The sequence below is a fragment of the Capra hircus genome, chromosome 15 (genome assembly GCF_001704415.2).
Source record: "Capra hircus breed San Clemente chromosome 15, ASM170441v1, whole genome shotgun sequence".
In the NCBI taxonomy this organism is placed as follows: domain Eukaryota; kingdom Metazoa; phylum Chordata; class Mammalia; order Artiodactyla; family Bovidae; genus Capra; species Capra hircus.
The window spans coordinates 34,078,647-34,092,952 of NC_030822.1; the positions used below are offsets into that span (position 1 = coordinate 34,078,647).

Consider the following 14,306-nt stretch of genomic DNA (forward strand, 5'->3'; position numbering starts at 1 on the left):
CAAGTTAGAAGGTTCTAGAAGTCTTCCAATTTTACATATGACAAAAATAATTTCACAAGGGATAGTTAGGGAGTTTGGGACGGACATATACACACTGCTATCTTTTAAATGGATAACCAACAAGGTCTTACTGTATAGCACAGGGAAGTCTGATCAATGACATGTGCCAGCCTGGATGGGAGGGAGTTTGGGGGAGAATGGAAAAAAAAAATATATATATATATATATATATATACACACACACACACACATATATATGGTTTAGTCACTTTGCTGTGCACTTGAAACTATCACAACAGTTTTAATTGGATATATTCCAATATAAAATTAAAAGTTAAAAATTTTCTAAAGATATTGTGCTACCTATAATCAGAAAGCAAGCATCTAATCAGTGATTTACTTTCCTGTGTGCTTCTTCATTGTATATTGCAGCACTAACACCAAAGAAACACTGTGTGATAGCCTATTTTTAAGATCATCCTCTACTCCCAAGAGTTTTGACACAAGAAATGATTGTTCATCCATTGATTATTTCATTTAATAAATGTACGCTTACTGTCTATGGTGGATTTGATGTATAAGACACGGTAATCATGTAGGATAGTACAAAAGACAGAAACCCTTATACAGCACACAGGGTGAGTATGCTAGAAGAAATGTGAAAAGTTTGGAGTGGGAGGGTTTGGAAGGATTTCCTTAGACAATACTGGAAATTTCACTGATGCCAGTGTCAAAAGATTCAAGCAAGTGTTATGTGAGCACTGAGCTTTACCTGAAATGGGAGGTTGGGGTTAATTTTGGAGGATTTTGGGGGCAAATGGGAGAGGGAGATTATGCATTAGATTGGAAACATCTGATGTAATGTATCACCATTGCCTACAATGTGCACGCAAGGGAAGTATGGAAAAAGGAAACGTTAATAATGGTTTCTTGAGCAATCATTATGTCTCTGATTGAGCACATTATTTCTTGAGTAATTAGTGGATATGGATCAGAATTAGCCTGAAGTTTCTGTCTAGGTTTTCCATGAGCCCCTGTAATGCCATTATCCTGTCTATATTTTAAACCTTCTTAATAGTTCTTATGCTTTGAGGCAAACGCTTCGTCCATTATTGACTATGTGAGGTACCTTCCTTTTCTCATTCCCCTTGTTCTCTCTGTATTAGACACAAAGGCTCCCTATCTATAGACCCTTAGGGACTTTCCCACATCCTTAGAGGGGGAAAAAAAATAAGTAAACTGAATCAGGAAATTGAGCTGAAACTTCTTTATTAGGCAGAAGCCATACCATTGAAGGTGGATATTATTTCCCCAAGTTCAGAAGATAAATTCTGGGGAAATACTGGGACTTTCCTAACAGTCTAGTGTTTACGGCTTAGTGTAATGCAGGGGGTGAGGGTTCTATTTCTGTTCAGAGAGCTAAGATCGGACATGCCTTGTGGCCTGAAAACAGGAACATAAGAAAAACAGAAGCAATATCGCAACTGAAAAATGACTTAAAAAGTTAAATTGTAAAAAATAGAAGAATCTAGGGAAATAAAGTCTTCCAATTGCAGAGTCAATTCTTAGGTAGACTGATAAGGAATCCAGGGTGCTCAAGGGTTCTGGAGCTCTCAAGGAGGAGAAAAGGACAAATGTTTTTTCTAGATTGCTTTGTCTTAGTCAGGTAAGACATTTTTTCTTAAACTCTGAGTTGTTATGACAACAATCTTTAAGACTAACTCTCTTTAAACCCAGAGCTCTTTAAGCCCATGCATAACCTAGGTGGTTAAAGTAAGGGTAAAGGACTTCCTTGGTGGCTCAGACAGTAAAGAATCTATCTGCAATGCAGGAAACCTGGCTTCGATGCCTGGGTTGGGAAGATCCCCTGGAGGAGGGAGTGGCAACCCACTCCAGTATTCTTGCCTGGAGAATCCCATGGACAAAGAAACCTGATGGACTCCGTGGGGTTGCCAAGAGTGGGACACTGACTGAGCAACTAACACAGACACAAAGAGGCCTATTTACTAGATGAAGGACAAAGAAGGAAGTGGCATCAAGTCCTGTTTCCAAGCCTATTCTTAATGATGGTGCCATTGCAGGATACATTCAGGGTTTAGGTATTCTCCTTTGTGCTGGATGTAGTATCAGTGGCCAAGTCTCCTAGAGAAAGACTGATTGATCTTTACCAAACCTCTTATGTAACTCAAGTGATTAATCTTACTCTCCAAACAAGAAGAGCATGAGAGGCCAACAGAAACCTAGAAGACTTAAGTCCTTTTAAAACATACTGCTTTCTTACCTCCCATCGTTTGTCTTGTCTAAAAAAGTAGAGGGTCCCTTTCAATAGTCCATTTTCCTCCATTTCAGTTACACCAGAGACAGAGGCCTTACATGGACTTGTTTGCTCCTAAGATTTGCTTGGAGAAATGAATGGAGCTGCTTTTTTTACAGCTGGAATTTGGGAACCAGACAGTGCAGTGTTCAGGACCTGCAGACGAGTATACGGTTATCTATGCAGTTTTGTCATAGTAATGCCATTCATAAACATTTTAATCCTTATTTTTACCTCATCAAAGTGTTAAGAAATTTCTTTTCTGTTTGGCAACAAACTTCCTAATTTTAAAGTTAGGCTCAAAATATACTTTAATTGCTGAAAAAGTCAGTCCAAGGAATAAGGCTGACCTTCTACCATGGCTTCCCTGGTAGCTCAGATGCTAAAGTGTCTGCCTGCAGTGTGGGAGACCCAGGTTCGATCCCTGGGTGGGGAAAATCCCCTGGAGAAGGAAATGGCAACCCACTCCAGTACCCTTGCCTGGAAAATTCCATGGAGAGAAGAGCCTTGTAAACTACAGTCCATGGGGTCACAAAGAGTTGGACATGACTGAGTGACTTCACTTCACAAAACAATTCATCTTTCTCAAGGGTATGTTTTTCCTTAACTTTGTACTAATGATTATATAACAACAGTGCATCTTGCTTGAGAACCTGGTTCTCCTTCTTAAGATCCTTCTGACTAATCCTGTTATCTTAAAATGTATGGTGTGAGAGAGGGTTTGATAAGACCTTTCTATTGTTAGTAACCAGTGGAAAAAGTATATAAGGTCTTGATAAGACTAGGAAGTAGGGCACTCTCCAGTTCCCCTTCTGATGTCTATCTCAGAAGCTCTCTCTGTCCCTTTTTCACTGTAATAAAATTTCTGTCACGCTAAAATCTGAGTGATCAAGCCTCTTTTCTGGCCACAGATTGAAATTGTGGCCTCTGGAGGCCACAAATCTGACACTGTTCACTGTTCACTTCAGTTCAGTCCCTCAGTCGTGTCCGACTCTTTGCAACCCCATGAATTGCAGCACACCAGGCCTCCCTGTCAATCACCAACAACCCGGAGTTCACTCAGACTCATGCCCATCGAGTCAGTGATATCATCCAGCCATCTCATCCTCTGTCATCCACTTCTCCTCCTGCCCCCAATCCCTCCCAGCATCAGAGTCTTTTCCAATGAGTCAACTCTTCTCATGAGGTGGCCAAAGTACTGAAGTTTCAGCTTTAGCATCATTCCTTCCAAAGAAATCCCAGGGCTGATATCCTTCAGAATGGACTGGTTGGATCTCCTTGCAGTCCAAGGGACTCTCAAGAGTCTTCTCCAACACCACACTTCAAAAGCATCAATTCTTCGCCGCTCAGCTTTCTTCACAGTCCAACTCTCACATCCATACATGACTGCTGGAAAAACCATAGCCTTGACTAGACGGACCTTAGTCGGCAAAGTAATGTCTCTGCTTTTGAATATGCTATCTAGGTTGGTCATAACTTTTCTTCCTAGGAGTAAGCGTCTTTTAATTTCATGACTGCAGTCACCATCTGCAGTGATTTTGGAGCCCAAAGTCTGACACTGTTTCCACTGTTTCCCCATCTATTTCCCATGAAGTGATGGGACCGGATGCCATGATCTTCGTTTTCTGAATGTTGAGCTTTAAGCCAACTTTTTCACTCTCCTCTTTCACTTTCATCAAGAGGTTTTTAGTTCCTCTTCACTTTCTGCCGTAAGGGTGGCATCATCTGCATATCTGAGGTTATTGATATTTCTCCCAGCAATCTTGATTCCAGCTTGTGTTTCTTCCAGTCCAGCGTTTCTCATGATGTACTCTGCATAGAAGCTAAATAAGCAGGGTCACAATATACAGCCTTGACATACTCCTTTTCATATTTGGAACCAGTCTGTTGTTCCATGTCCAGTTCTAACGGTTGCTTCCTGATCTGCATACAGATTTCTCAAGAGGCAGGTCAGGTGGTCTGGTATTCCCATCTGTCTCAGAATTTTCCACAGTTTATTGTGAACCACACAGTCAAAGGCTTTGGCATAGTCAATAAAGCAGAAAGAGATGTTTTTCTGGAACTCTCTTGCTTTTTCCATGATCCAGTGGATGTTGGCAATTTGAACTCTGGTTCCTCTGCCTTTTCTAAAACCAGCTTGAATATCAGGGAGTTCACGGCTCATGTATTGCTGAAGCCTGGTTTGGAGAATTTTGAGCATTCCTTTACTAGCATGTGAGATGAGTGCAATTGTGCAGTAGTTGGAGCATTCTTTGGCATTGCCTTTCTTTGGGATTGGGATGAAATCTGACCTTTTCCAGTCTTGTGGTCATTGCTGAGTTTTCCAAATTTGCTGGCATATTGAGTGCAGCACTTTCACAGCATCATCTTTCAGGATTTGAAAGAACTCCACTGGAATTCCATCACCTCCACTAGCTTTGTTCATAGTGATGCTTTCTAAGGCCCACTTGACTTCACATTCCAGGATGTCTGGCTCTAGATGAATAATCACACCATCGTGATTATCCAGGTCATGAAGATCTTTTTTGTACAGTTCTTCTGTGTATTCTTGCCACCTTTTCTTAATATTTTCTGCTTCTGTTAGGTCCATACAATTTCTGTCCTTTATCGAGCCCATCTTTGCATGAAATGTTCCCTTGGTATCTCTAATTTTCTTGAAGAGATCTCTAGTCTTTCCCATTCTGTTCTTTTCCTCTATTTCTTTGCATTGATCGCTGAAGAAGACTTTCATATCTCTCCTTGCTATTCTTTGGAACTCTGCATTCAGATGCTTATATCTTTCCTCTTCTCCTTTGCTTTTGGCTTCTCTTCTTTTCACAGCTATTTGTAAGCCCTCCCCAGACAGCCATTTTGCTTTTTTGCATTTCTTTTCCATGGGGATGGTCTTGATCCCTGTCTCCTGTACAATGTCACGAACCTCATTCCATAGTTCATCAGGCACTTTATCTATCTGATCTAGGCCCTTTAATCTATTTCTCACTTCCACTGTATAATCATAAGGGATTTGATTGAGGTCATACCTGAATGGTCTAGCGGTTGTCCCGACTTTCTTCAATTTGAGTCTGAATTTGGCAATAAGGAGGTCATGATCTGAGCCACAATCAGCTCCTGGTCTTGTTTTGTTGACTGTATAGAGCTTCTCCATCTTTGGATGCAAAGAATATAATCAATCTGATTTTGGTGTTGACTATGTAGTGATGTCCATGTGTAGAGTCTTCTCTTGTGTTGTTGGAAAAGGGTGTTTGCAATGACCAGTGCATTTTCTTGGCAAAACTCTATTAGTCTTTGCCCTGCTTCATTCCGCATTCCAAGGCCAAATTTTCCTGTTACTGCAGGTGTTTCTTGACTTCCTACTTTTGCATTCCAGTCCCCTTTAATGAAAAGGACATCTTTTTTGGGTGTTAGTTCTAAAAGGTCTTGTTGGTCTTCATAGAACCGTTCAACTTCAGCTTCTTCAGTGTTACTGGTTGGGGCATAGACTTGGATTACTGTGATATTGAATGATTTGGCTTGGAAATGAACAGAGATCATTCTGTCATTTTTGAGATTGCATCCAAGTACTGCATTTCAGACTCTTGTTGACCATGATGGCTACCCCATTTCTTCTGAGGGATTCCTGCCCACAGTAGTAGATATAATGGTCATCTGAGTTAAATTCACCCATTCCAGTCCATTTTAGTTCGCTGATTCCTAGAATGTTGACGTTCACTCTTGCCATCTCTTGTTTGACCACTTCCAATTTGCCTTGATACATGGACCTGACATTCCAGGTTCCTATGCAATATTGCTCTTTATAGCATCGGACCATTCTTCTATCACCAGTCACATCCACAGCTGGGTATTGTTTTTGCTTTGGCTCCATCCCTTCATTCTTTCTGGAGTTATTTCTCCACCGATCTCCAGTAGCACATTGGGCACCTACTGACCTGGGGAGTTCCTCTTTCAGTATCCTATCATTTTGCCTTTTCATACTGTTCATAGCGTTCTCAAGGCAAGAATACTGAAGTGGTTTGCCATTCCCTTCTCCAGTAGACCACATTCTGTCAGACCTCTCCACTATGACCCGCCCATCTTGAGTTGCCCCACGGGCATGGCTTAGTTTCATTGAGTTAGACAAGGCTGTGGTCCTAGTGTGATTAGATTGACTAGTTTTCTGTGAGTATGGTTTCAGTGTGTCTGCCCTCTGATGCCCTCTTGCAACACTTACCATCTTACTTGGGTTTCTCTTACCTTGGGTGTGAGGTACCTCTTCACAGCTTCTCCAGCAAAGCACAGCCACTGCTCCTTACCTTGGATGAGGGTTATCTCCACACCATCGCCCTTCCTGACCTTCAACCTGTGATAGCTCCTCTAGGCCCTCCTGCACCCATGCAGCCACAGCTCCTTGGACATTGGGTTGCTCCTCCCTGCCGCTGCCCCTGGCCTCGGGCGCAGGGTTGCTCCTTCCAGCCGCCACCCGGGCCTTGGACGCGGAGTGGCTCCTCTCAGCCATCGCCCCTGACCTCGGACGTGAGGTGGCTCCTCCCGGCCACTGCCTCTGACCTCGGACATGGGGTAGCTCCTCTCCGCTGTGCTTAGTGCGGCAGTTGCGGTTTCCGCCTGTGCTTAGCGCGTTGGTCGTGGCAGCCTCACTGTAAGCTATCACAGTGTTCATCCACTCAAGGAATTCAAATAGGGCTCTGTAATAACCTCAGTTCAGTTCGGTTCAGTTCAGTCGCTCAGTCGCGTCCGACTCTTTGCGACCCCATGAATCACAGCACTCTAGGCCTCCCTGTCCATCACCAACTCCCAGAGGTCACTCAAACTCACGTCCATTGAGTCAGTGATGCCATCCAGCCGTCTCATTCTCTGTAGTCCCCTTCTCCTCCTGCCTCCAATCCCTCTCAGCATCAGAGTCTTTTCCATAGAGTCAACACTTTGCATGAGGTGGCCAAAGTACTGGACTTTCAGCTTTAGCATCATTCCTTCCAAAGAAATCCTAGGGCTGATCTTCTTCAGAATGGACTGGTTGAATCTCCTTGCAGTCCAAGGGACTCTCAAGAGTCTTCTCCAACACCACAGTTCAAACACATCAATTCTTCGGCACTCAGCCTTCTTCACAGTCCAACTCACACATCCATACATGACTACTGGAAAAACCATAGCCTTGACTAGATGGACCTTAGTTGGCAAAGTAATATCTCTGCTTTTGACTCTACCAGTATTTTGCCAAGGAGCTGTGTGGAAGGAATAAAAAAACAAGGACATAGTTAGCAGAGGCACCCAATTTGGACTAAAGAGTATTTCAGTCTCATCCCAAGTTGTGCCCCTAGAATATAAGTAGAAAGATGGCTGAAGTGTAGGTGTTACTACTGATATGAAGCCACCTATATCAGCCTGAACTTGTTCTTAGAAATGTTTCTGCCTTTCTGCCTTAGTCTGTTATCATTTATTATTCTTTTGAACCATTTCAAGAAGCAATGCATCATTTTGTCTTCCTTGCTTTGAAAGGAAGAGGTAAGGGGAAAAAATGAGATAAAATTTTAAGTGACTTAAAACATAAAAGTGTTTTTAAACACTCAAAATGTTTAAATATAAAGAAGATATTGTAAAGAGCAAACAGAAAAAAGAACAAGATTGGGTAAGAGGAAATGATGGCTGGGAACAAAGAAGGTAAAGGAAATGAAATGGTCCTGAGAAATCCATAGTGATGTAACCAGAATACCTCTTCTGCATTCTGAACTGTATCCTGCTGCTTAACTCTCTCCCCATGATAGAAACTTGACCACAAAAAAAAAAAAAGAAAAAAGATGGAGAATATTAAGGGTCCCGTAGACTCACTCTGATGTTCTCAGGACTGACATGCAGCTTCTTATAGTGCAACTCACTCAGCAAAGCAAAAACTCCCTTGAGATGGTCAACATGCTTCAGGCCTTCAGTAAGGAAGACTAGCACCTTCTTGTCATAGGCCTTCACCTTAGCGTTGCTCATAACAGCATCAGCAGAGGGCAAGTTCCCAAAGGACTCAAAGAACCTCTGAGTCCAGGGGTAGACAACCAGCAGCCTAGGGGGTGAAAACAGCATAAGGAAGGAGGGAATCAGTGCCTGCCAGAATCTCAGGAAATGGCTCTGTCACCACACACCCAGCTGACATTCACTGTCTGTCAGCCTGCCTTGTAAACTGAATACCTGCCTGCCTAAGATTTCAATACCAACTTCAGCCACTCTTGTTCCACAGGGCAGTGACAAGTAGCTTTCTCCTCAAGAGTCAGATACACCATGATGTGTGTTTGTGCAGTTGCAAGTTGTGTCAAAAACAGGTGTAAGCAGCAGGGGCCCTGGTCTTCCTTGTGAGTCCCACCCAGCACCTTGCCCTCTCTGCTTCTGAGAGTAGATTAGTCCAGGGCATAACACAAGTTCATTGATTTGGGGGAATGTAAGATGCACTCTTGTTCCTCAGTACCCTTCATCTGTGATTAGCTGACGCAATGTGTCTAGACTCAGAAACTCTGCTCTCCCTGTTCTTGTTTCTTAGCTTCATTTCCTTCATCCTTCCATTGCCTCTACAAATATATTCCCAGTTTCATTTATGCATAAATATTTTAGTCTAATTTTGAGTAATGCATCTTACAGTTTAAGCCTATGAATTACAGTTTATCTATGAATTTAAAAAGTTGAATTAATAGGTCAGAAAATTCAGACCTAGAAAGGATATATTTTATCAAGTTGACTTTGCATGGAGCTTCACCTTGTTTCTGGAAATATTTGTAAGAAGTTCAAATGGATAAATATTTTGTCATATATTTAACTTGCTTTTTTTCTCCTTGTATAAATACTTTGGGCCACAAAAATCTTTTTTCACTTATCCCTTCATCAAACTAAGTCTCCATAAAGTTAATGAAAAATAATAAACATTGCCTTTCTAGCAGCTATTGAGCTAGGTTTATGGAACATGGATTATAATGGAAACAATTTAATTAGAAATAAAGAAAAATATCTGATACTTATGATATAACTGTAGAGAAAATGCAGAGGAATTGTAAACAAGATTCATCTTATTCAGCCTTATAGAGTCTGACAGGATTTCTGGGAAAACACCAAGTGCAGAAATATCCACCTCTCCATCCTCAGGAAAAAAAATGAAAATGGACCCAGCAATGAAGATTCAAGACAAATTTCATTATTTTCAATTCAAAATAATACTACAATGATTTACAAATATACACCCACCAACATACCTGGAAAGAAGGAAGGAAGGAAGAAAAGAAGAAGAAAGAGAGGAAAGAAGAAGGATGGATGGAAGAAGGGCCTAGGAGAAGGGAAAATAATGTAACAAAAGGGAAGGACGAGGGAAAGAATATAAAGAAGAGGAGAGCTTCACAATTCCAACATTTTGCAAACCTGTAGATAAAATGTTCATACTTTGGTAATGATAATATAAAACAGTATAATTGATTTGAAAATATTTGTTGGTGTCTACTGAAGCAGAGGAGCTTCCCTGGTAGCTCAGCTAGCTGGTAAAGAATCTGCCTGCAGTGCAGGAGATCTCACTTCATTTCCTGGTTCAGGAAGATCCTCTGGAGAAGGGATAGGCTACCCACTTCAGTATTCTTGGGCTTCCATGTTGGTTCAACTGGTAAAGAATCTGTCTACAATGTGGGAGACCTGGATTCAATCCCTGGGTTGGTAAGATCCCCTGAAGAAGGGAAAGGCTACCCACTCCAGTATTCTGGCCTGGAGAATTCTATGGACTGTGTAGTTCATGGGGTCACAAAGAGTCGGACATGACTGAGTGAGTTTCACTTTCACTTACTGAAGCAGAAGATGTGCAACACCTATGACCTGGCAATTGAAAAGCATGTTAGTGTGCATCCAAAGATGTGTATAGGAATGCTTATAGCACCCATATGCACGAGAATCTCAATTCAGTAGCAATTTTAATGTTCCTAGTTTAGTGGAGCAGATAAATTTTGGTACAGTAAAATGATGAAATATTTACAGCAATGATAAGAATCTGCATCACATGCTGTAATACAGATTCATTGTATAACATAATGCTGTTTAAAAATTGCCAGGGACAATAATTCAAATTATGTGATTTATATATGGAAAGATATGCAGTGTGACTGTGATTCAGATGACAGGGAAATGTTTTGTGATAGGAAGAGGCTATGAATGATTTTTATGCTTTACAGATTTTTTTCCCTTAACCTGAAAGTCAAGTAGAACTATTGAGAAATCCAAGGAATGGAGTAACATGACTGATTTGCAGTTTTCAAAATTTATTGTGCCTTCAGTGTATATATGAATATAGGAATAGAATAAGTGAGAGACATATAGAATGATACTGCAGTAGGGAGGACAATATAATTGCCATCTCTGTTTCCAGTCTTGAGCAACTGATGACGTCCTAATCTTTAACATGTTATGGGGCTTCCCTGGTGGCTCAGATATGAAAGAATCTTCCTACGATATGAGAGACAGAGTTTCGATCCCTGGGCCAGGAAGATCTGGAGAAGGGAATGGCAACTCACTCCAATATTCCTGCTTGGAGAACTCCAACAGAAGAAACACCATCTCTGTTTTCAGACTTCAGCAATTAATGATGTCATAGTCATTAAGATGGGGAACATGAAAAGAAGGCTCAGTTAGCAGAAATACATTAGAAAATGATCAGGAGTTCAGTTTGGGACATACTGTATTTGAGTCACCTTTGAGCAATCCAACATGGAATATTCAATAGTTAGATAGCTAGATGTGAAGCTCAGAAACAATGGAATCAATTCAAGAATATACAATGAAACAGGGCACAGAAAACTAGATCATAGAATATCATATATACTACTACCACTACCTTGGCAAAATGACAGACAACACACTTTATAAACATCTCTTTGGAACCTCAGAAGTGAGGGTGGTAGAGATCATTTGTGAGGCAGAGATAGAGATAATTATCCCAATTCACAAACAAGGAAATTAATTCTACAAAAATATTAACTAAATGTTTCAAGGCAATGGAGCAATACTTTGACCTTGTCTGTTATTCCAAGGCTTTGGCTTTTCACTTTATGCCTGTGGCTTGAGTACAGAAATTTGAAAAGATTTTTACAGGGGTGGCTATGCCCATTACCAGCTCCAAGCAAGAGACGTCTAGGTTTTTTCCCTCTTCTGTCAAGAAATTTCCTCTCCTCATTCACCAGATAAGGAACATGGCTGTCATCCATGACTTCCCCACTCTCATTTCACTGTGTTTCAAGTCTTCAGGCATCATTGCCACAATAGTCCAATATTTGATTTTTCAGTCTTCCTTCCCTTGCTTCGGTCAAGTTGGGTCCTTTACCTATAGCTTCATTATAATCATAGCCAATTCCTAAGCCCAGATTCTGCCTTGCCTGGTCTATACACACACATGGATCAATTTCCCTACAATAATCTATTCATTATGTCACTCTCCTGTTCAAGAAACTTCACTGGTTCTTTTTGCATGCAACAATAGCTTTATTACCTGATTTTTCTGGTCTCTCTAGCAAATTTTCTAATTTTATACTACCACTGCTTTTAAAGGGCCAGTTCATCTTCTGTCAATTAGACCTGACAGGATGAATTGTGAATTCATCATTTCTCCTAATAAATGGCCTTTATCTCTTGCAAAGGTTTAATAGAACTAGCAATGTGTTCCAGGACACTGAGCTCCCAAGTAATATAGCATTAGTACCATTGAAGATGCAAGGACACAACTGAGAGCACAGTCCTTCACTGGGTGCCTACAAAGTACCATCTTCATTGCACTTACAACTACAACATATATGACTTTTGCATTAAATAAAAGTAGTCCAGAAAGAGCTCTATCCTACATTCATACAAATAACAGGCTATACAGGTCCCCTACTTTGTGTCCTAACAGCTCACTATTAACAATCATTTTGCATCTCTCTAGAGTAACTGCATGTCTTTCCTTTTTCTAAAGACTTTATCCATCTCAGGAGTTTACATTCCCCTCCTAAGATTAACTACCCACTGAAGTCACTCTTATAGAATCTTATTAGGGTTCCTTCTATAACCTCCCCAAACTCTCAATCTCCAATATTACCAGTTCGAATAGGAATCCTTTTTTTTTTTTTTTTTTTTTTTTTGCTGAATCAACTTATAAAATATAAAAACAAAGAGAAAATACAAGGACATTCATTATAGACCGTGACTTTTATTCCATTTGTATTATATTGGAGTTTTACGTCTGCAGAAAGCTCTCTCCCTCTGTCTTCAGGAGATGAACTGCTGGGACACTGGGCCCTCAGATAGGCACCAGCATAGTAGGCCAGGCAACTATTGGCACTTGTGGGCCAGAGCATTAGCCACAGCGTTTGTCAGCTTCTGCCAGGCAGCCTGCATCTGCAGGGTAAATTCCTTGCTGAAGTGGGTTGCCAAGACAATCAATATCATGGTTCCTAGGAGCTGGGAATAAAAAGATAGTACTTAATGAAGAGAAGGTCTCAGGCTGCCCTTCCAAGCAAATAGATGCCACATCCATTTCCTTCTTCATAAGAGGGTGAGCAGCTTTCATGGCCATGTTCCCACAAAAGTGCATCATTAGAGACCTGGCATTGGATTCAGTGACTCCCAGCCTGAAACCCCACTGTGTTACATCCTTCTCCCATTTTCTCTGTCAACGTCCAAGCCTCAGCATTGCTATGGATTGCTTCTCTCAATTACTTTAAAAGTAAAATTATAGTGCTGAAAGGGGACTAGATATGTATATTGTTCTCCTGATATTACATACATTCAGGTTGTTTGGACATCCATTTGACAAAGAATCCAGCACCTTGTATACAAAAACATTTCATCATTGCTAGAGATGAGAGAAGAAGGCACACATTGTGAAAAGTTGCTCTTATTTTGCCCTGTTTAGTCCTCATTCAAAACTCAAAAATCATAAAGAAATATATTCATCAATTTTCATAGAAGTTTTCAGTTATCAAAGACAAGATATTCTTCTGCATGGCTCAGTTTGCGTTCTCCAGGCCAAAACACATAGCTCAAGTTTGGTCAGTGTTCTTCACAACATTTTTTCTTTTCATCAGAATTGTCAGATGACCAGTGACCTCCACTAGTCATAGAGTATTTACTTGGTCTTACCTTTGACCTCTGGAACAACCTATTAAGATCAAGCCTTTCTCTGAAATATTACCTCCAAAAAATACCTCTATAGCATAAGACTTGAGTCAGTGTTCTCATTATAGCCACAGCACAGAAACCTGGATGAAAGAACAGAGCACAGGCATACCCAGAACTCACCCTGAGGTTCTCGGGATCCACGTGCAACTTGTCACAGTGCAGCTCACTTAGATCTGCAAAGGGGCCCTTGAGGTCATCCATGTGCTTAATGGCATTTCCAAAGGAGTTCAGCACCTTCCTGCTATGGGCCTTGACCTTGGAGTTGCCCATTATGGCAGACTCGGTGCATAAGTTACCAAAACTGTCACAGAACCTCTGGGTCCATGGGCAGAAGATCGGGAGCCTATGGGATGATCATAGTCACAGAACAGATGAGAAGCCAGAGGATGTAAGAAACCTAACCAGTCCCTCTTTTCTGGAACACTTTCTGCATTTCTACACCTTGTCTTACCTGTGTCCAGTGCTCGCCTTGCCAGGCTCTCACCGCCGACCACCTCCACATTCACTTTGGCCCACAGACTAGCAACAGCAGCCTTCTCCTCGGTAGTAAAATGCACCATGGTGTCTGGGAGTTTACTGGTGATCCTAATGGGCCAGAAGCAAGTCTGTGCCGCTGCTTCACTGCATGGCCTTTTATTCCTCATCTGCTGCCCCAGGCCCTTCCTTCCCCCAATAAAACGAGACTATTGGTCAAAGGTAGGTGGTCACTGCCAGGGGTGGGACTTGGGCAAGGGTGGGTCAGCAAGATGGACATTTGTGTCTCTGATACTGTTGGTGGCTCTATCAGGGATACTCTGCTGTCGTCCCCCCTACCCTCCACTGTGCAATTCATATCTCAAGG

At 41.5% G+C, this 14,306-nt stretch overlaps 2 protein-coding genes across 2 annotated transcripts; both read right to left on the bottom strand.

The window, feature by feature from the left end:
- LOC102175600 (hemoglobin subunit beta-1/2-like) lies at nucleotides 8,078–8,574 on the bottom strand. Its single transcript, XM_013969691.2, is given in 4 exon segments — nucleotides 8,078–8,357; nucleotides 8,487–8,519; nucleotides 8,521–8,540; nucleotides 8,542–8,574. Coding segments are annotated over 4 exon segments (330 nt in total). The 3' UTR covers nucleotides 8,078–8,113.
- On the bottom strand, nucleotides 12,617–14,025 carry LOC102182894 (hemoglobin subunit epsilon-2). The gene is made up of 3 exons (XM_018058911.1): nucleotides 13,934–14,025; nucleotides 13,586–13,808; nucleotides 12,617–12,745 (listed from the first exon to the last, which is right to left on the bottom strand). The coding sequence occupies exons 1-3, from the start codon at nucleotides 14,023–14,025 to the stop codon at nucleotides 12,617–12,619; spliced, it is 444 nt and encodes a 147-aa protein (XP_017914400.1).